The sequence below is a fragment of the Clupea harengus genome, chromosome 3 (genome assembly GCF_900700415.2).
Source record: "Clupea harengus chromosome 3, Ch_v2.0.2, whole genome shotgun sequence".
Lineage (NCBI taxonomy): Eukaryota > Metazoa > Chordata > Actinopteri > Clupeiformes > Clupeidae > Clupea > Clupea harengus.
The window spans coordinates 25,913,500-25,935,999 of record NC_045154.1 but is presented as its reverse complement, the minus strand read 5'-3'; the positions used below and the strand labels follow the sequence as shown (position 1 = coordinate 25,935,999).

The following is a 22,500-nucleotide window of genomic DNA, read 5'->3' as shown; positions in this document are numbered from 1 at the left end:
CCCCTTAAGCCCCGGAGAACCTCAGAGAGCCGGCTCCCAAATATCCTTCTACTCAACAGAGTCTCGTATTGTCTAATTCAGATAGATAGCAGATAAATAATGTATTTCTGTCCGTCAAATAGTCTGTCAGACTGCAGTGTTTTGGGTGTGTGTGAGACGCCTGTTGTTTTGTGTCTCTCTGCAGTTATGTATTGGGGAATTTGACATTTAATATATATGATGGATGTCTTTTTTTCTCATTCTGATCTATCTTGATTCCATGACATTGAGTACCATTGTTCCTGGAATTGCATTACACATATATACGTGTGTGTGTCTGTGTGTGTGTGTGTGCTGGATGCCATAGGTACACTCTTGTCTCCATTGGTTTATATTGCACCGGACACTGCATCGTTCCTCTTTCCTGTCTGATTGTATTTTCTCCCCCCCCCCTTCTCTCTCTCTCTTTGTGTGTGTCTTTACAGTTAGATCAGATTCAGAAGCACACATGGTACATGTGAGTATTCCTCCTGTTTCTGACTCAGTGACTGCACACAGCAGTCAGCCCATGCAGATCAACTATGCCTGTATGTGTGTGTGTGTGTGTGTGTGTGTGTGTGTGTGTGTTTTTCTGACTTCATGTGTTTGTGTGTGTGTGTCTTTGTGTGTGCGTGGTTTCCTAACTATATTTTCATGTGTTGCTGGGTGGTTCCATTCCTATATATGTTTTTGAGTATATCTTTGAGTGTGTATAGTTTCATGCCTACATTTGTGTGGGTGAAGGTGTTGAGTTTCATGCCTACGCGCGTGCGTGCGTATGTGTATGTGTATGTGTGTGTGTGTGTGTGTGTGTGTGTGTGTGTGTGTGTGTGTGTGTGTGTGTGTGTGTGTGTGTGTATGTGTGTATGTCGCGTGAGCATGCTTTGCTGATGAATGGGGGTGGCCTCGGCGCGCCAGTAGCAAGGACAGAGATCTGGCTGGCCAGGAACAGAGCTGTCTGCTCACATGGCCGTCATCCGGCTTCCTGGAGAGAGCAGGGAGTCGGCACGGCACAGAGGCCACATGCTGGCATACACAGGGGTCACGTCACATCACACACATACACACAGACATGCACTCACACATCCACATGAACGCACAGCCTCTCTCTCTCTCTCTCTATCTCTATCTCTCTCTCACACACACACACATACACACAGACATGCTCTCACACATACACATGAACGCACAGCCTCTCTCTCTCTCTATCTCTATCTCTCTCTCACACACACACACACACATACACACGGACATGCTCTCACACATACACATTGACGCACAGCCTGTCTCTCTCTCTCTCGCTCTCTATCTCACACACACACACACACACACACACAATCAGAGAGACACACACACACACACACACACATACACACACACACACACACACACACACACACACACACACACACACACACACACACACACACACACATACACACACACACACACAAATACTCACACACACACACACCATCCCTCCTCACAGCACCTGTACTATCCCACACAGCATGCTGTCAATGCACAGACACACACACACAAACACTTTTCAACAGATGGCAACAGCAAATATTTTGAGCGCTGGAGTGCTGAAAAAAGCCCCCATTCTGTCAGTGTTTTATTATTACCATTTTTTCCCCCAGAATCCTTTGGGCTAATGGACAGGGGGTGATGCATTCAAATGTACTAACAGAGGGGGGTTTCTCTCTCTGTGCCTTTTTTAATGCAACGGTGTAAAGCTTGTCGGTGGGAGATTTTAATGTTTTATTGGTGTAATTGTCTGAGACAGTTAGACAATGGTTTAATGGTTGTGTTACATAAATCTTCCTCTCCATCTCTCTCCCTCTTGCTCTCTCTCTCTCTATCTCTCTCTCTGTCTCTCTCTCTCTCTCTCTCTCTTTTCCAGAGGAGGCAAGAATGAGCCGGAGCCAGAGCAGCCCGTGCCCAGGAAGGTGATGATCCAAACGCTGCCCTCCGCCGAGGACATAGACCCGGACGTCCTGGAGAGCATGCACTCGCTAGGCTGCTTCCGAGACAAGAACAAACTGATGAAGGACCTGCTGTCGGAGGAGTGAGTGTCGAGAGAGAGAGAGAGAGAGAGAGAGAGAGAGAGAGAGAGAGAGAGAGACGGAGGAGGGAAGGAAGAAGGGAGGGAGAGTCAAGAGGAGGAGTAAAGGGAGGAAGCGGAAAACATTTGAATGGTGGAGGGAGGAAGGGTTAGAGAGAGAAAGAAACAGATGGAGAGAGGAAAAGATGAAGGGGGTGAAGAGAGGGTAGAGAAGATAGGGCGAGGGAGAGATGGCTAGAAAGAGAAAGGGAGAAAGAGTGAAAGAGCACGCAAGCAAGGGATGAGAGAGAGGGAGAGAAAGAAAGAGAGGGTGATGAAGGGAAGGAAATATCAGGGTGCTGTAAGCTTTTCCCCTTCCCCCTCTTTCTCCCTTATGAAAATCTTTGAGCCTGTCATAAGACATTTTTGTGAGCATAGATCAATTTGGGCTTCTCTTGTGCCAGTTAAGCTACTCGCCCTGGGTTATTTCCCCAACCGCAGCCTGTGTTATTCCTCACCTGCGACACGTGTCCTGAGTGTCATTGTTTCTATATCCAGCCTCTCTTTCTCTTTCTCTTCCTCTCTCTCTTTTCCCCTTCATCTTTCTCTTCCTTCTCTCTCTTGTTTCTTGTCTTCTTTTTCTCCCTCCTCTTCCCTTCCTTTTCTCTTTCTCTTTTCCTCTGTGTGCTTGTGTTCTCATTCGCTCCTCTGAGCCACACACACACACACACACACACACACACACACACACACACACACACACACACACACACACACACCATCTGTGTGCTTGTGTTCTCATTCGCCCCTCTGAGCCACACACACACACACACACACACACACACACACACACACACACACACACACACACACACACACACACACACACACACACACACACACACCATCTATGTGCCTGTGCTCTCATTCACTCCTCTGAGCCCTACAAATAGACTGAGGAGGATAGGTTTTGGCAAGGAGTCTTGCATAGGCGCTCCAGTGAAGAGCCCTCCATCTATCATCTCAGAAGTAGCACAATTACCATCAGACACTATATCTGCGAGGCACGTCTCCACGTGTGATGAACGATTCATGATTTCTGTCCTAAAGCTTGTGGGTGGCTCATTGTCTCTCTATCACACACACACACACACACACACACACACACACACACACACACACACACACACACACACACACACACACACACACACACATACACACATGTGTGGCTCCTGCAGCCAGCCAAGAGTGGTTCTGGGACATCTAGTGCTTAAGTTTCTGATTTGTTCCCATTTAAAGCTCGAGGAGCAGGATATTTATCCCCTGCTCCACTCTCTGCTATGGCACGGGTCCACTAGCAGACTCAGTCCTTCCTCATGGAGCGTTTTAGCTGAACATGACTGAGCGCCTCCACTCTGAGCATCTCTATGATCCCGCCTCAGTGTGATTTGTATCTCCCGCTCCGCCCGAGAGGCCTCATCATCATAATGAGTGTTTAGGTGTGTGTGTGTGTGTGTGTGTGTGTGTGTGTGTGTGTGTGTGACAATGCCATGCATCATCGTGCCTCTCCTCTCCTCTCCATGTCCTCTGCCACAGAGACAACCAGGAGAAGATGATCTACTACCTGCTCCTGGACCGCAAGGAGAGGTATCCCAGCCAGGAGGACCAGAACCTGCCCCCTCGCAACGAGATCGGTAAGAACCCTGACCCCGGTGGCGTATGTGGGAATCTAGGACTTTCCAGAGGTCAGTGGAACGCCCACCATGTCTACTTCCTGTAGGCTGCTATGTCTACTTCCTGTAGGCTGCTCCTCCACTGATCTGCTGGACAGCCCCACTGCTGCACTGGCAGTAGTGAGATCTCTACATTTGACTCCATGGTCTTCATTCACCTCAGTGCTCAGTGCAGTCAACACTCCATTACACACTCTTACTCTAGATTAAAGTGAATGCACCATGGAAGCCTCTTGTTGGATTCACTCGATTTTCAGGCCCTTCTGTATCCTATTTATTGTTATTTTCTGATACGCTTTAACCAGCTGAGCCTGAAATATGGGCCTTGGTCCAGCGCTTGCACTGGGCACGCGATATGACTAACACAGCACAGCGATTGCCTTACCTGTCCAATTGAGCCAGACACCCAAATGCCAGAAGTAAGCAAGCGGCTACCATAACATGCTCCAGTGAAGCAGTTAGAAGCGCCTCTTATCGCTTTCACACACCGCTGGTCGACACTGACCAGCACATCTTCCTCCACTGTCAATAGCACTATAGAATATTTCAGTAGTTGGGGGCGATTGGCCCATTGCATCTGTGATGCTGAGCTGTAATGCTAAAGGGTGCAGCCAAACGACACTGTTGTTTCTTGAAGATGAGGGTATTTTTATCCACTTTTGTCAGGTTGTATAATCTTAGAAATACCAAGTTTAGTCATGCATGTGGACCAAATCACAGATGCACAAAACAACATGGAAGCATATGATTGTAAACTGGCACATGTTTGATAAACATGAAGAATAAAATTAATCTTATTGTAATACGTGTTTGGCCAATGGCCATATTGAGAAGTACAACAGGTGCACCATTACCACTCTCGGTTAGCTTTGAGTTAATACATTAGGGCCGAAACACACCAAACGCGTTTTTAAAACGGCAGACGCTTCAGAAACATCTTGGCAAAGTGCGGCGGGCAAAACAGCCGCAGGGGCACCAGGCTGTTTTGCCCGGCGCCTCGGAAGCGGAGCTGCGTGCGCAACCTGCCTAGGCCGAGTGTGACATTGATGAGCGGTGCGCCTCCGCACCTTGCACTGGAAAGTTGAGAATAGTTCAACTTTTAAGTGCATCTAAAAAACGCTAGAAAGACGCAACGCATGGCGGAGAAAAGGCACACACGCAAGGCGCGCCGTACCATAGGAAACAATGCATTTACTAGCGTCCCGTTTTTAAAAACGCGTTTGGTGTGTTTCGGCCCTTACTCTGGTGTTAGGTGGTGTTCTGAAATTTCACAGAATTATCATCCTCATCTCTCTCTCTCTCTCTCTCTCTCTGCTCCTCATCCATCTCTCCATCTCTCATTCTCATCATGCAAGCAGATCCTCCCAGGAAGCGTGTGGACTCCCCCATGCTGAACCGGCACGGCAAGAGGAGGCCGGAGCGTAAGTCCATGGAGGTGCTGAGTGTGACAGACGGCGGCTCGCCGGTGCCAGCCCGCCGCGCCATCGACATGACGCAACACGGACAAAGGTGTGTCCTTAGATGACCCCCGTGACCTTTAACCTCCAGTCAGGTCCACCATTGATTCCATTTACGACTGCCTTAGTGCACCCACTCATACACACACACCCATAAACTCATTCTCATCCATAGCCTTGTCACGTTTCACCCCACACACACTGTGTGTCATTTTGTGAATATAAATATGATGCTTTTGGGAGGTGAGGTTAGTTTGTTGCCACCCAGTCCATCATATTTCCTCATTCATTCCTCATTTACGGCAGTCATCCAATGCTTCATACTGCCTAAGGGCTGGAAGTGGATCAGATCAGGCGTATAGGCCTCCGTCTATTTTCAGCAGGCGTGATTCATACTCACTGAATGTATTATTCTTCAGAGCAGAGTGACAGTTTTCTCTCGCTCTCTCTCTGTTTCGCTCGCTCTCTCTCTCGCTCTGTTTCGCTCTCTCTCTCTATCTCTGTCTCTCTCATTCTCTTTCTATCTCTCCATTTCTCTCTCTATGTATATCTCTCCATTTCTCTCTCTCTTTTCTCTCCTTTCTATCTGTCTCTGTCTTTCTCTCTTCTCTCTGTGTTGATCTCACTCGCTCTCTCTCTCTCTCTCTCTGCTTTCTATCTGTCTCTCTCTTTCTCTCTGTGTTGATCTCACTCGCTCTCTTTCGCTCTCCTTTCTATCTGTCTCTCTCACCCCCTCTCTCTCATTAGATGTCTTATTGCTACTGAAAGACTGAGGTCTGCTCCCACACTGCAGGGAGTGAGAGAGGAGTGCTCTCCCATCTAAACAGGAAGCCATTATGCATCAGTCGCTCTGAAACGTCTCCTCTCTGTTCATTAAAAGTGATTTACACCAAAAAAACAGTTAACTCATTTTTTTTACCCTCGCTCTCTGTTTAATGCTGACTGGCAGTTAGCTAGTGCGGGTTTCTCTGAAGATGACGACGATGCCTGTCTGAATATGGAAGTTGGCTTAAAACACAAACACAACTCCTTTGAAAATGCTACACCTGCTGCCTTTAGACAAACTCAACCGAAAGTCTCTGTTTTCCGAACTAACCGCAGAGCTCTCAGTGAACAGCAGTGCTCACACGGATAGAGAGAAAACAAAGTAATACAACGGGAGTCGATAGAAATAGAGATCGTTTTCCCACTTTTCCTCTTTGTTTTCGCTTAGCAGGTAAGAGCCCACAGTTTGACCACATGTGTGAGACTGACTGTCTGTTCACTTTGTCTCCCATTGTAGTAAGAGTGTGTTCAGTAAAAGCTTGGATATCTCTGACGCCCACCTCAAATGCAGCAGAGAAGAAAGGTACTCTCCTCTCTCTCCTCCGCTGGCCTGCCAGGCCTTCTCATGTCTCTCTTTAGTGCTGAGATGCAGCGTTGCTTTTCCATCCTCAACTCCTCCGTGTAAGGCCGTTAAATGTCAAAACAGCAGGCGAGGCAGAACAACCAAATCAAACTGGGGGGGGGGCGGGGGGGACGAAGCTCCTGTTCCTTTCCAGGGTGTGAGTTTTATCATCGTTTTAAAAAAAAAAATCTATTGCACTGCACAATGTAGCGAACAGAGTGCTTCATTAAAATGTATGTTGCATTTGTGCTGACTGCTGAGCCATTGCCAAGATGTATTCATCTCAAACTCAGTAGCTTCTCTTTTTTTTTCTCTCTCTCTCTCTCTCTCTCTCTCTCTCTCGCTCTCTCTCTCTCTCTCTGTCTCAAAGTCTTTCCAGTGGCTCTTCTTGTTTTTCTCTCTCACTGACACTGCTTTTCTCTCTCACTCTTGTTCTCTCTGTCACATATATTCACAGTTCCCCCCCCCCCCTATAACTGTTAGTCAGTGTTCCATCCACCAGCTCATTTCACCACACCCAATCTCATCTGCCTCCTCGTTCTTTTTCCACAGTGTCAGATAACAGCCAAATCTCATGACCTTGGGTCTCGGATTGAACCCTGCACCCAATTTGATTCTTTTTTTTTTTTTTTTTCAGAGCGTGTGCTTGCGCGCATTTTATTGAATGTCAAAACTTGTAATTGAGTTAACAGGAGGTGGCAATGGCCCAGAAAGGGAGCTTAGCTCCTTCCAATTAGTGAGCGATGCATGAAATAATCTTCAGTGTGTAGAGGACGAAACAACCAAACCCCGGCTCTGATTAAAATCATTAGTATCAATTTAGACTTTTCACGTCAAAGCAAACAAGCATCTCATATTTAGAATGCAGGGTGGATTTGCGCCCTGCTAGTAGACAAATTCCATATGGCCAGATGCACAGTTAAAGCATCCCTGCTGAGCTCCCTGCTCATTCACTTAGCATGGATCATGCTGTCTGGAGTCATCTCCACGTCTTCATCTCATGGACCCAATTCCCAAACAGGAATGAGAAAAGCAGCCCTGCATCTCTCAGGCGTAGCCAACGTAGCCTTCGCTGTAGCCTCTGCTGCTTTTTAGTTTCACCCTATCCTTTACATGACCATCTCCTCTACATGATCTTCTCTCCCCCATCCCCCTCTCCCCCCATCTCCTCATGATCCCCCTCTCCCCCATCCCCCTCTCCCCCATCTCCTTTCCCCCATCTCCTCCTCATGATCCCCCTCTCCCCATCTCCTCCTCATGATCTCCCTCTCCCCCATCTCCTCCTCATGATCCCCCTCTCCCCATCTCCTCCTCATGATCCCCCTCTCCCCCATCTCCTCTACATCATCTCCTCCTCATGATCCCCCTCTCCCCCATCTTCTCCTAATGATCCCCCTCTCCCCCATCTCTTCATGAGCTCCCTCTCCCCCATCTCCTACCACCCCATCTCCTCTCCTCCATCTCCCTCTCCCCCATCTCCTCTCCTCCATCTCCCTCTCCCCCATCTCCTCATGATCATCCCTTCATATCCTCCCTGTACCCCGTATTTGCCTGTCCTCTACACTGCCTGCACAATGTAGGACAGTAGATGGAATATTTATTAGGGGCTTTCTAGTAGTAGTTCGGTTTGGATTGTGTGTGTGAGTGTGTGTGTCGGGGTGTGTGTGTGTGCATTTCTTTTGCGTTTGACATCTCAGACCCTCTTTATGCTTCACCACTCCTCCTCTTTTTCTGTCATACCAGCCCGATCGTCATTTCTCAGTCTGTGTTTAATGTTTGCATTTTAGTGTGTGTGTGTGTGTGTGTGTGTGTGGATATACTATTAGTTCAATTCAGTATGTGTGATAGAGAAAAAGATAGAACGTGTGTGTGTGTGTGTGTTTGTGTGTGTGTGTGTGTGTGTGTGTGTGTGTGTGTGTGTGTGTATACTATTGGTTCAATTCAGTGTTTGTGATAGAGAAAAAGATAGAACTTGTGTGTGTGTGTGTGTGTGTGTGTGTTTTCTCTCCAACAGCAAACTTTCCCAAAACTTGTGCCATGGAGAACTTAAGATCAGAGTTTGTCAAAAAAGTGATACAGGCTTTGATATATATTTTATGACAAGTTAGATCTTCGCTAAACAATGGATGGAAAAGGTTTTGTGTAGGAGAAGGGAAAGCTACGAATGGATGCATGGAGCAGACAGATCGGTCAGTGATGTATTCCTCTGCTACACTCGCCACGTCAGAAATGTGGCTTTGCCAGAGAAATAATTGAATGTATTCTGTAAAGAAATGATTGTTTACCCCTTTTCTCCATCCCAGTGCAAGCATGCATTATGTGTCTAATTCTCAGATGCATTATAAGACATTCAGAAACCATAAGAAAGTATGCGCTAAGAAAAGGTTAATGAAATGTCAAAAGCGAAATTGAAAAGGCCCAAAGGCTTTTTCATTTTTTCGGGAAATAAGTATTTTTTTGGGTGGAAAAATATCAATAGCTTTTATTATTTTCCCTGGCCTCTTTATTGTTCTTCTCAGCGGACGTATTGAGGACACAACATGTCCAACTGAAACCTTAATCCATCACACTAAATACATATCAGTGTGGTTTAGTTCTCAAATCAACGCAAATGGCAGCTTGACATTTATCTTTTCTATTAGCACAGGGAGTGCTGTGGATGAGGGAGACCTGTGGAGATGGGGGTCCTCTCTGGTAGGGGCTCAGCATGGTGGTTCAGCTTGTGAGGCTGGACATTATTTTTGGTTGCTCAGTCAGGCTTAGCTATAACGATGCAACCTGCCTCAATCTTGTGTTTCTTGTGATTTCACACACACAATCACATACATTCAATTTCTCCTCAATGACTTCCTCTCTCACTCTTCCTTACACACACACACACACACACACACACACACACACACACACACACACACACACACACACACACACACACACACTGGCACACGGACTCACACACACAATCTCTCTCTACCTGTCTCTCTCTCTCACACACACACACACACACACACACAAACTACCACACACTCTATCTGTCTCTCTCACACACACACACACAAACAGACACACGCGGCATCCTACAAAGCCTTCTGGGCCGCTTCCACACACAGTAGCTTGTCTGACAGACGCAGGGGGTCAGGGTGGGCATCTCCCAGGCACGAGTGAGCCATACTGGGCAGTGGCTACGTGCCTTACACACACACACACACACACACACACACACACAGAGAGAGAGAGAGACTAGCCACTCTGTTCTCCCTCGTTTCTGGGTTTTTATAGATCCCATCTGCACCCAAGCGCAGCAGAGAGAAAGACAGAGAGATACAAATAGAGAGAGAGAGAGAGAGAGAGAGAGTGAGAGAGGGAGAAAGAGAGAAAGACAGAGAGAGTGTGTGTGAGAGAGAGACTGAGAGACTGAGAATGAGAGAGATAGAGAGAAAGACAGAGAGATGGAGAGTGTGGTGGTTTATTCTGGGCTCTGTTAATAAAAGTCCAGCCGGAAGCCCTCTGCTGCTGTGGGACAGCTGCGTGGGAATGTCGGGAATGTCGAAGGCATATGGGAGGGTGGCGTTGGATGCATGAGGATATCACAACAATAGCCTCAGGCTGTTCATATCATTACAGCACATGTGGCGTTCAGGCTCATGCAAGAAACATGGAGTCAATTGATGACACACGGTGCCCTCTTCTTCTCCGAAGCCATATTGCTGCATACATTGCCGCAGACGACACAAACATTTTTAGCTCCCCCGTCCTCTCCTCTCCCCACCACCGCTCGCTCCCCGGATCTGTTTAAAAATCAGCCAAGCTGGCAAGTGTCTTCTGACCGCCCACACGCATCCACACATAGATACAGGCGCTCGAGGCGTGGGCGTTGCTATTCACTAATGGCTGTTTGCTTGCCAACTCCTCCACTCTGTCTCTAAGCCAAGCTTGCGTTCGCCTCGCACCGCGCTGACATTGTTCGTTCAAAACGACCCTTTGTTCTGCCCTCCACTCTCTCTCTCCCTCCCTCTCTCTCTCTCTCTCTCCCTCCCTCTCTCTCTCCCTCTCCCTCTCTCTCTCTCTCTCCCTCCCTCTCTCTCTCCCTCTCTCTCTCTCTCTCTCTCCCTCCCTCTCTCTCTCTCTCTCTCTCTCCTTTCTTTCCCTTATTCCTCCTCTACCCAGCAGCCCCTTGTTTCAGTTCATCACATTTCCACTCCATGTTGTCTCTACACTCACCCAAGTCTCCTCCTTTCTTCTCCCCTTGTTGTTTTCTTTCACCTCTGCTCTCAGCTTTTTTCTGTATCCATTTCTTCTTCCTGCTCTCCAATCTCTGTCTGCCCACCCCCCTCTGCTCTCTTTCTCTCTCACTTTCTCACTCTCTCTCTCTCTCTCTCTCTCTCTTCCTCTAACACTACCCCATGCCCATGCTGATAGCCCCTGAGCCTGCTGTAGCCTGTGGGAGCTGAGAGTCTGAGGCAGGGCCTTGAGCATCACCTTCAGGGTTGTTTGTACTGGAGCCTACCGCGCTCTGTCTGGAGTCTGAGGTCCCAGCAGAGCGCTCTCAGTCTCAGTCATGGTCGTGCTCTCACCAGAAGCAGGCCCCTCTGGCAACTCCCTCTGGCAAGCCTGACTGATCAGACGGCAACCACCAATCATCCTCAACCACCACCACCACCAACCAACATCCCCAAACAGCCACCACCACCTTCCCTCACATCTGACTGGTCAAACAGCAATCACCAACCATCCCCACCTCCAACCACCCCCACCACCTTTCTTCATATCCCCTCAGGGTCCACAGCTCAGCTGGAGAGATTGAGTCTAGGTGTGAGGAGGGGGGGGGGGGAGTGATATTGAACAGAGGGATGAATGGGGGGATGGGGGTCTGTCGACACAAGAGGGGAGAAATCCAACTTCATGAGGACACACTTTTGAGTGATCAGCCTGTGTGTTGTTCGAGGTTATCGACTTGTTTGGATGCTTTAACATCTGTTGTTTGAGAGAAAACAACAACTCTCGATCGGTTTCGTCTTTGTGTGCTTTCTCCGAGGAGTGCATCAGCTGGAATGTCTGCCTCGGCTTGAGCATCCATAATAGATGCGATGGGCACTTGGGGGTTTGCTAGTCTGCGTGCTGTTCAGTGCTAGTTCTAGTCTGTTAGAGTATTAACCTCAGCGCAACGCTTTGAATGTGATCTCTGCTAGTCAATCCCCAACCCCCAAAATGCCTTAAATGTGTACAGATGCTCTCTCTCTCTCCGCCGCCCCCCTCTCTCTTTCACCTCTCTTTCTTTCTCCCTCCCTCTCTTTCGTTCTTTCTTTTTTAACAGTTCTAACTCTGTGCTCTCTCTCTCTCTGTCCACCCCGCTGCGTTTTCTGTCTCCTGGCAGGTCGCGGTCCATCAGCGGAGCATCCTCCGGCCTCTCCACCAGCCCCCTCAGCAGTCCCCGGGTAAGTGCCCCCCCCTCTTTCGCCTCATCTCCAGCCTTGCTACCACCCCCCAGCCCCAGGCCTCTTCCACCGCGGCCTGGCTGCCTCCATGCCTCACGTGTATTCCTTTTTACGTCAGCAACGCAGTGCATCTGTTAGCAATTACCGATTATCTATTACCACCACTGTGCTGGTGGAGGAAATAATGCTTGTATGTTGCATCTGCAGTTCAGACATCTGCAGTGACAGTTCCGTTTTGATTAGATGAGGATGAGCTGCTTAGTCAGCTAGTTAACTACACTATCTGTAATTTGTTGGGGGTTTTATAATCACGACCATCAAGAAATGAAAGCGCTAGAAGACTTGCACTCTGTGCTAGTTTTTTTCTTGTATTTTAATTGAGCTCTGCTTGATTGTGGTGGTTGCTTTGCTTTTTACTTTTTTGGGTATATCTTCTATCGCCCTTGAGCAAGCTGAAGCATGCAAAGTCGAGAGGGGAAAAAAAAAACGTCTCAAACTTTGTCTGCCATGGAGATATCCTCTCTTATCCGAAGGCTGTGTTCTCAATGGCCTGAGCCAGTGGAAATCCAGCTTGGGGATGGCTCTGTAAAATCCTTCTTTTCAGATTATCATGGAAGGCTCATGGCAAAACTTTTACAGCTGACTTGTTTTAGCCGGAACTCACAGATTACACAGGCCTACACCCCAGCCTCTCACGACACGGAGCCCGACTTGATTTAAAAGGCAAATTGATTTCTGCAACCCACTTTGAAGCTCTCCTGGTTCTCATAGCATCTAGTAGTCTTTGTGAAAAGAGCTCTTTTTGCTGGAAGTTTCTGCACAGAGAAATGAGGGATTTTGAGGACACTGCAGCTTTCGCCTCGTAGTTCATGCTTACTGCAGGCTGTCTGTCATTAATGTGTCCTCACAGTCAACCTAAAAACCGGCATGCTCTCTGTTAGCCTTCATGTAACCAAGTAGCCAATCTCATTCTGGCTTAATATCCTTCTTGGGGTCATGTTAATGAGTTTTGCCCTGAAAGAGACAGCAGAGGGCTTAGAACTAATATCTCTCAAGCAGCAGGGTTTCCTTTTCAACAAAGAACAGTTGTACAAGTGCAGGGCTTACCCTAGAGCCTGGGCCGTCTGCACCAAGTGTGACAGATTGCACAGTCATATATGAGAGACAATAAGGATAAACACAACCACAGCATGAGGGTCTCTTTTTGTACGAATAGTTGTTGTGTAGTAGACAAGTGTCCAAGAGCGTGGCTTACAGTAGTAGACCTGTGTAACAGTCTGTATAGGAGTATGGCAAATGATGACAGTAAAAAGGGATACTGTGCCCAGCGTCCACCATCCACCTGTGCATCTCCATGTCCGGGCCAAAGCCTCGCCGCCTGGCGGTCCGCAGAGCCTCACCTGTGTCACTGTCCTGCCTGCAGCTGCTCTGCTCCGCTCCACTCCGCTCTCACAGCCAATCATCTCAGCACAGAGGAGCCCCGCCTCCTTTGTCGTGTCTACATGCTGGTTTCTGTCCTCGCTTTGTTGGATGCCTGTAACAATGTCTGGTTTTGTCTCCTTGTTTGTTTGTTTTTTGTTTTGATTTTGTCTGGTTGCTGGTTGTGTTGTCCTTGCTGTATGGGTTGTTTGGGCTAACTGCATGTCTTTTTCCCCCCTTTTTTTGTTTGTCTTTTTTCCTTCTGCATTGCCACCATCCCTTTTTTTTCTGGCTCCCATTTTGGCCGCTCCTCCATTTCTCCCATAACCGTTCCTGGTTGGTTGGTGTGCTTGTGTCCTCTGCGCCGGCTGCTCTCTCTTTCTCTCTCTCTCTCTCTCTCTCTCTCTCTCTTTCTCTCTCTCTTGTGTGGTGCATGCCCTTTCTTGTACCCCTCAGCCTGTCAGGAAGTTCTGTGTCCCTCCCCAGTCCCCCGACCTTTCCAAGACCCCCAACTCCAGTCGCACAGCGTCCCCCGAGCCTCAGCCACAGCCGAATCGGACGGGCGCCCGCACCCCCACCCCCAACTCCCTCCAACCGACCCCCAGCCCCAACTCCCTCCAACCCACCCCCACCCCCAACTCCCTCAAACCCACCCCCAATTCTCTCCAGCTCATACCCGGAACACAGACCCTACCGGCCAAGCCCAAGGTGGCTGACAAGCCCCTGCAGGCCACCAGGTCAAACCCGCTGCCGGAAACGATACCAGAGCAGCCTTCTGTGGCCAAGTCCGAGCCCTCCACCCCGTGCCAGCCCCAACCCCCCAGCATCCCCGGCAGCCCTCAGGTGAGGCGGCCGTCCCCCGCCCCCCTTGCCCCCCAGCTATCTGTACCCCCCGCATTCACCACTACGTCCCCCTCTGTCCCGTCCATCCGGCTGCACCACTTCCACCCCTTGCCGGCGTCTGACCACAGCACCAAATCTATCCCAACCATACAGGTGACCCCTCACCCCTCCCCCCGGGGCAGCCCTCTCCCCACCCCCAAAGGGACCCCTGTGCACACGCCCAAGGAGAGCCCGGCCGGCACGCCCAACCCGACCCCCCCGCCCAGCCCCTCCATTGGTGGGATGCCCTGGAGGACACGCCTCAACTCCATCAAGAACAGCTTCTTGGGATCGCCACGTTTCCACCGCAGGAAACTGCAAGGTATCACAGCAGGAAACGCTCTTGTCATCGCCCACAGCTAGAGATGAAGTCCATCCCAAGTCTTATCTAGACAGATGTTACTCTGGCAGAAGCACACGGTCTGGAAACAGCTAGTTTAGATTGCTGCATTGAGCTCCACGTTTACAAGGTGGAGGACACCATACAGTAATTGTTCCCACCCACACTTGAACCTAATACCGTCATAACTGTCTCCAGACATGTGCTGTGATATATGTCTGATATGTCTGGCTCAATGAGCCTGTACATTGAGTGCTTGAACCCTGACGAGCACATGAGGAGAAGTGCACTTGTTGCTCTGGTTCTCCCTCGGATCAGCCGTCTGTGTGTGTGTGTGTGTGTGTGTGTGTGTGTGGGGGTGGGTGTGTGTGTGTATGCGTGTGTGTGTTTCTGCAGTACGCTGCACTAATTATAACTCCTCCATCTGCCCCCTGCCATGATGGCTCTTCAGCTGCTGATACTAACTTAACTAAGAACTCAGTGGCACATCTTCTGCGGAACTGACATGTTCCAGAAATACAGCAGCTCGCAGGCATTTATTTGGATAGAAACATGAAGGTTTGCCAGGTTTCAGACAAGAGTTCAATTAGATAATTAGACACGACATCATTTATTTCCATTTCAAAGGTTTTCAGAGGGTCATGTACATTACAATAATGAAAAAAGACTACACTGTGGATAATTCTCAGAAGAGAAGATAAAAATGATATAATATAGGTATAATACAGGGAATATATAATACCTAGTTATACAAGTAATATAATAACATAACTAAGTAATAATACAATAAATAAATACATTTTCACCATGCTTAACTCTAAGCTCTGTCTGACTGTGTTTAGTTCCCACACAAGAGGAGATGTCCAGCCTGACCCCGGAGTCTTCCCCAGAGTGAGTACATGCATCGATTTAGAGATTAGTGTAATTTGTCTAAAAGGGTTTAACATTCTCATCTATCTGGAGCTTAGTATCATTTATCTGATGATACATAGTTTAGTTTTTTCTTCCATGTTTTGCAATTGGATGTTTTGCTTCCTCTGGCACTGACAACCTACTCTGATTTGGAGGACATTTTGGATGGATTCGATCAATCAAAATATTACATCAGTGTGGGTTTATTTTTCAATTTCGGATTCAGTACCATCGTGTGTCGTTTGTGATGACAGTTGTCTGTCTCCAACCAGTAATTATCAATCACTTGAGTCTAATTAAGAAGGAATTGGAACACAACTCTGATAGCACGAGTGCAGGTGAAGCCATGATTGGACCGGGTGTGCGTTATTCACGGTAGCTGCACTCAAAGACGCATATCCCAAGCTGTTTCCCAAACCCCCTCCTGTTTTAATGGAATTCCCACCTTCCTCATGAGAGCCAAAGCCTGAAGCTCTTGCTTTTTAATATGCGGTGTGTAAATGAAACCGGGTGATTTTCCAAACATTGTTTTTGTTGTTCGTTTACAATGTTAGCAATTAGATTAGAAACATAGCAGGATGGCGTGTGTGATCAACGCGGCTGTGGAGAACAGCTGAGCGAAGCCTCGATATCGAAACAGATGTCGGCAGTAAAAACTCGCTAGTGTATCTGCCAGGAAAAAGCATCAAGCACCATTTGTCTTGCCCTGCTGCATTCCTCCCCTCGTTTTTCTTTTTTTTCTTTTTCTTCTTTCCCTTCTCGCTCTGCCGAGAGAGCTCAGTCATCTCTCTCTCTCCCTCACACCAGGTCCACACAGAAGGCGAATGCCAGAGAAACTTTCTCTCGACAAATGATGCCTCATTTACCAAACGACTTTCTTTACTTATTTATTTATAAACAAAAATCTTTCTTTTTTATTCTGCAATGTACCCTAAACCCCCTACTTGATGAAACCCCATCTGACTTGGTCAGCTCCTCTTGTCAGAATCTGTTTTCAATTTGATGTTAAAATGAATGCGAATATTATGTTCTCAAATCACGCCTGTCCCACTGTCGCCCCTGGATACAAGATAAACTCTCTTCAGCCCAAATGAATGAAGCTGTGGTTTACACAGGGTGTGAGTAAATGAAAACTAAGGAGACCGAGGCAATGTGTCACTGTCAGAGGAACAGACAGTCCATCCTTTGTGCTCTCTGTTCATTTCTGTTTTTTTTTTTGTCCATTTGTATTAAGTGAAAAACTTTGGTGCATGCTCAAAAAGGAGTTTGTTTATGCTAATGTCCTGTCATTGAGGGTTTTTCGCTAAATTGTCTGGCTATAATGCGTCAGTGTGTAACATGTGTACTTGCCATTTTCTTTGTTTTTCTTGTAATTGATCTGGTGTCGCTTTGTTTCAGACTTGCCAAAAAGTCTTGGTTCGGTAACTTTATCAACCTGGAGAAAGAGGAGCAGATCTTTGTGGTCATCAGGGACAAGCCCCTGAGCTCCATCAAAGCAGACATCGTCCAAGCCTTTCTCTCAGTAAGGCCTTTTTTTTCCCACTCTTAATTCCTGCATTCCCTTCCCCGTTTATCCCCTCAGAATAGCTGTTACCTTTTCTTAAAAAATCCCATTTCCCCTCATCCCCCATCCCCCATTCAGAACAGTGCATAGTCTGCCATTATGAGTATTCAGCTATCTCTCCCCTATTTTCCCCTATTTCTGCTATCAGATCAGAAGCCTTCGCCTCCGTAGCAAACGCTCCGATAGACGTTGCCGTAAGGCAGTGTTTTCTCACATTTGCGAACGCAGCTCTGATTTATGTCACAATCCAGTAAAATGCTGGTATGCGGTTGTTTCCAATTTCTCTCCCAACTGCCGCTTTCGTTTGAGGTCAGTGGGAAATCAACACAGTGCACTTGTCATTAGCATATAGATGCTGCGCCGTGAATGGGCCACGGTGAGGCTAAGGCCTGGCTTTGTGCGTAAGTGTGTACTAGTGATTCCCAACCAACATTTTACATGATGAGAAGGAATGTTTCTGAGGCATCCAATCTGAAAAATGCACTTGAAATATGCCCAGAACAACATATTGTCAGCATTATTGGCTTATATTACAATACAATGCAAAATACAATGAAGTTACCATCTTGATATGATCATTGTTTTTCAGTATATTTGTAATGTTTTAAGCCTGCACAATTTACACTATCGCATGAAATATTTTACTGGTACATGTTTTTGGCAGTGATTGTTCTCATACCAGTCAGTGTGGATTCGTAACCAGGAAGTCTGCCTTTTCATGGTTGCCATCACAACATGGTCAATCATGGATCCTTTTAGGGATACTGGAGGCCAGAGCATAGGCCCGGCATATGCTTAATGATTCTGCTTGTGCAGAAATAACACATGCGTAAAAGAGAACCATGGTATGCAATTAAATAAACACGTCCAGTCGTCTCCTAATCAGACGTCATCGGTCACTGAATTTTTTCACACATACACTTTTTTGCACACATGAAAAAAGCCAAGGCAACACATGGCCAATGGTTTATGTGTTTCTCCTGGCCAGAAATCCCTGTCTTTCACACAACAGATTGAGTCTGTACTTAATGGCAAAGCTTGTGGGCTGATTTGTAACGTTGTGGTGCTGCTCTGATGGCCAGAAAAGCAGTCACTTCATCACCAGGTTAAACTGTGTTTGATACATGTTACTATATGAGCGCTTTGTGAATAGGTTGTACCAGTGTTAACAATTTATCACATAGTAAATAGCTTAAGCCAAGGTAGACAGTTGATGCCCACCGGGTTCCACTGAAATCTAATACTGGTGGAAACAGGTGATGATATTATCATTGTAACTGTGTAAATAGTTTCTACCACTGTGAATTGTTTCTACCACTGTGAATATGTAATAATACTGTGATAACAGCACTATGTTCTAACATGATAGCACGATTAGCATGATAACAATGTGATTACGCTGTAATAACATATCTTGTAGGAGTTGTTTGTCCCACTTGTAGAGTACTTGTAACCCTGCGGCCTTGTCTGACCGCAGATCCCCAGCCTCAGTCACAGCGTGATCTCCCAGACCAGCTTCCGGGCGGAGTACAAGTCCACGGCCGGGCCCACCGTCTTCCAGAAGCCTGTCAAGTTCCAGGTGGACATCACCTACACCGAGAGCACCGCCGCTCAGAAGGAGAACGGCATCTACTCCGTCACCTTCACGTTGCTCTCAGGTAACCACGGCAACAGGGTTGTCACGTCCGCCCACCCACCTTTGTTCCCTCCCCTCCACTCCCCCTGCCGCAAACCCTTTTAGCCAGACGCCACAGAGAACTATCAGCGCGTGGTCAGCTGAAGGAGAATGGCACGCAGGGGGTGGAGAACACAGTCACAGCCGCGGCGCTTAAACCGTGAGCACGGGTGTTTTATCAGGGCCCGCTCCACCTCCACCTCCCACTCCCAGCAGGCTGCCCCGGCCCGGAGAATCAAACTGAAAGAAAAACCGCTTTTGAAATCACAGGTCACCGGGGCCCCTGCTGTGATGTAGCAAGCCCAGCATATAGCACACACACACACACACACACACACACACACACACACACACACACACCATAGGAGTGCAGAGACACGAGGAGAGAGCCCCAGTTCTGTCAGGGGGGAAGGGTGACCGCAAAAAAAAGCTCGTCCTCTGTGTCCCCTATGGGTTGCCGTACCCAGGCGGCCGAGCAGCTACACACAAACGGCCTTGAGAAACTAATTATCAACGCTGCAAACAACATCAGCATCCTGCCAAGCACACATTGGCCTTTACCTTGGAAAAAAAATACTAAATACAAAAAAAACAGATTAATGAAATGGCTATGCCAGCAAAAAAAAACCTCCTCACATTGAACAACCTTATTTTATTTGCCTAACTAGCCCATCCTTTTTCTTTACCTTATTTGCGGTCCATTATGGTGTGAATGGTGCAGGTGGAGTCGTCAGCAGTTCTGCTCGGTCTCCTTACCTGCTGTCCCACCTTACTGCACCTCAGCCTAGTCTGATTTTTGCTGAAGCGATAAAATGGTTCAGGTGGGGCTTTACATATTTTACTCTGCGGGCCTTTCTTTCGTGAAATGTGATTTTCTGGGCTTGTGTCAACTGAGAGCGAGCGCACGCTCTGAGATTGAGTGGTGAGCGGGAAGCCGTTTATGCTGTGGCTGGATGGCATTATTCGCACCTGGGCTGGGTCTATTTCTGAAGTCCGTCTTCATCTTTTTTTCACTCTCTTTTTCCTCTTTCTGCCTATCTCTCTTTCACTCGCTCCCTCCCTCTCTTGCTCTATTCCTCTATCCACCCTTCCTCTGCCTCTCTCTATCTCTCTCTCGTTCTCCGTCCCTCTCTCTCTCTCTCTCTCTATCTCTCTCTCGTTCTCTGTCCCTCTGCAGGTCCGAGCCGACGTTTTAAGCGGGTGGTGGAGACGATCCAGGCCCAGTTGTTAAGCACACACGACCAGCCAGGAGTTCAGCAGCTGTCTGGTGAGTGGACACCCCCCCCCCCCCCCCCCCCCCCTAACCCCTGACCCCTATCCCCTAACCCAAAACCACCCCACCCCACCCCACCCCCAGCCCCCCGCCTCTTTTCCCTGCCTCCCCCTCCGCTCTCTGACACGGCATCCTCCGCATGCATGCCCCACCCACCCCTCGCCATGCCACTGCACTGGCCTCCACAGCTTTGCACACTACGCCCAACCCCCCAAACCCCTCACCCTACCACACCCCACAACCACAACCACAACTACCCCTTCCACCACCACACATAAAACACATGCACACACAGAGAATATCCCAGCCACCTCCCGCCACCCCAGCCAAATGCCCCCTTTAGCGACCCCTCCCCACTTGCTTCCACATCTTGCCACAGTTCTCCCCCCCCGCCCTCTCATACACACACACATGATCACACACACACACACACATGATCACACACACACACACACACACACACACACACACACACACACACACACACAGCCCCATGTACATATGCTCGCAGATGCATGTGACGGAGACACACATATCACACAGTTGACAGTAGCCAGTGGTGGAGATGTTTAGCAGGCATCTACACTGTTCTTGGACATTTCTGAAAGGGAGAATCTTAAATTGGCAGATTCACTTTGATACTTTTTTTGGTCATACTTTCATCTATATACACTTTTAAGAATATGGTGAAAATTGTTTTAATTATTTACTTTGTTTCTCTAAAACAACATGACTCTTAGTTCAGAAGAATGCTCCAATCTGTAGTTTCCCACAGCACTTGCCTGTCCGTCGTCTCAGAGGAGAAATGCAGACATGGAAGAAAGGAGAAAGAAAGAGAGAGAAAAAAAACTCTGTCCCCCCTTCCTCCCTGCATGTCTTTTCCACGTGACCCATTGTGCTTCATCGTTGCTCGTTTCGTCCCCATCTTGCTGATAACAGCTCCCCCTGCTGGTCAAACAGAAAAACTGCATCTGATCAGACCTGAATTGTAAACGTCCCTGAATGCTAAAGAGGGCAGTACACTCTTCCTAAGATTTAAACTTGATTTGCCTTTTAAGCAGAGAACCATGTATTACACTGAACTACACAGAGAGAGCTGATATCAACATAAGCCAGCAGACTTCAACCAGACATCCCTGTTCACCTACATGTCAATGTGGACCAGCCTCTTACCTCAACTACCCACTATATCTCTCTTTCCTCTGCCTCCCCTTCTCTCTCCATTTCTCATTTCTTCCCCTCTTTCTCATGTTCCTTTCCTAACCCTTTCCTCCTCCTTAGTTCACCGTCTTCTAACCCTCTTCTTCTTCCTCTGTTCTCTCTCTCTTCTCTCCTCTGTGTCATTTCCTCTATTCCTCTTTCTTGGAACTCCTCTTTCTCTCTTTTGGACGCACATGCAGACATGCATATATTTGAAAACACATTCACACACACACACACACACACACACACACACACACACACACAACTACACACACACACACACACACACACATCACCTCCGGCTCATCCTGCTTTCCACTGGCTATGGCGTGACTCAGTGTGTTATGTGCATATGAGGAGAGAGGCAGAAGAGGAGGAGGAGGAGGGAGAGGAATGCCCTCTACAGGAGGACTCTCACCTGATCATAGGGAGCTGCTTCTCTGCTTGACCCCAGTGGAGGGAGGGAAGATGTCCTGTACCGGCCCTGTGGCAACCCCCCACCCCCCCCCCCATGTCAAACTCCTCAGGGGCTCAGAGTTATAGAGTTAGACAGACTTCCCACAAATCTCTTTAGAAAGCAAACAACCATTTGAGAGACAGGAACGTTGTAGAAAGGAATAATGGGTATTTGTGTGTGTGGGGGAGTGTGTGTGTGTTTGTACGTGTGTGTGTGTGTGTGTGTGTGTGTGTGTGTGTGTGTGTGTGTGTGTGTGTGTGTGTGTGTGTGTGTGTGTGTGTGTGTGTGTGCGTGCGCATATATGTATTTGTTTTTGAAAATATTCAAAAGAAAATTGGCACTGATTTCATCTCCATAGGCATCTAGCTAGACTTCAACTCAGTTCAGTACTCAGTTAACGACAACAATAAAAGCTGAATCCAATTACACCACATTTTAAACGCTCTCCCGGGGACCGTAAACATCTGTTCAGCTAAATGCGAGATGCGAGTAGGAAATTCAGCTCTAAAAAACAAGAGAATCACACCAATATACCCCCTCAGAGAAGTAGCATGCTAAGCTAACTAGCCAGGTTTGACAGACAGGTGACCTTTTGGAGAGACAGCCTCTATGATGCTAACCACCACTTCCTTTTTTGACATTCTAGAGAACTCAAAGTCGGGGAAAGTCTCAAAGTGCGGTAAGACTATGAATGA

The 22,500-nt window shown here is 47.9% G+C and overlaps 1 protein-coding gene across 1 annotated transcript in view; it reads left to right on the top strand.

The window, feature by feature from the left end:
- brsk2a (BR serine/threonine kinase 2a) overlaps window positions 1–22,500 on the top strand; it is a 78,848-nt gene that overhangs the window by 51,427 nt on the left and 4,921 nt on the right. Inside the window, exons 8-17 of the mRNA XM_042707365.1 lie at window positions 465–496; window positions 1,925–2,089; window positions 3,665–3,762; window positions 5,160–5,310; window positions 12,020–12,080; window positions 14,496–14,703; window positions 15,564–15,612; window positions 17,032–17,155; window positions 18,675–18,855; window positions 20,050–20,139. Of these exons, the coding sequence (XP_042563299.1) occupies window positions 465–496; window positions 1,925–2,089; window positions 3,665–3,762; window positions 5,160–5,310; window positions 12,020–12,080; window positions 14,496–14,703; window positions 15,564–15,612; window positions 17,032–17,155; window positions 18,675–18,855; window positions 20,050–20,139 (1,159 nt within the window). The remainder of the gene's footprint in view (window positions 1–464; window positions 497–1,924; window positions 2,090–3,664; window positions 3,763–5,159; window positions 5,311–12,019; window positions 12,081–14,495; window positions 14,704–15,563; window positions 15,613–17,031; window positions 17,156–18,674; window positions 18,856–20,049; window positions 20,140–22,500) is intronic.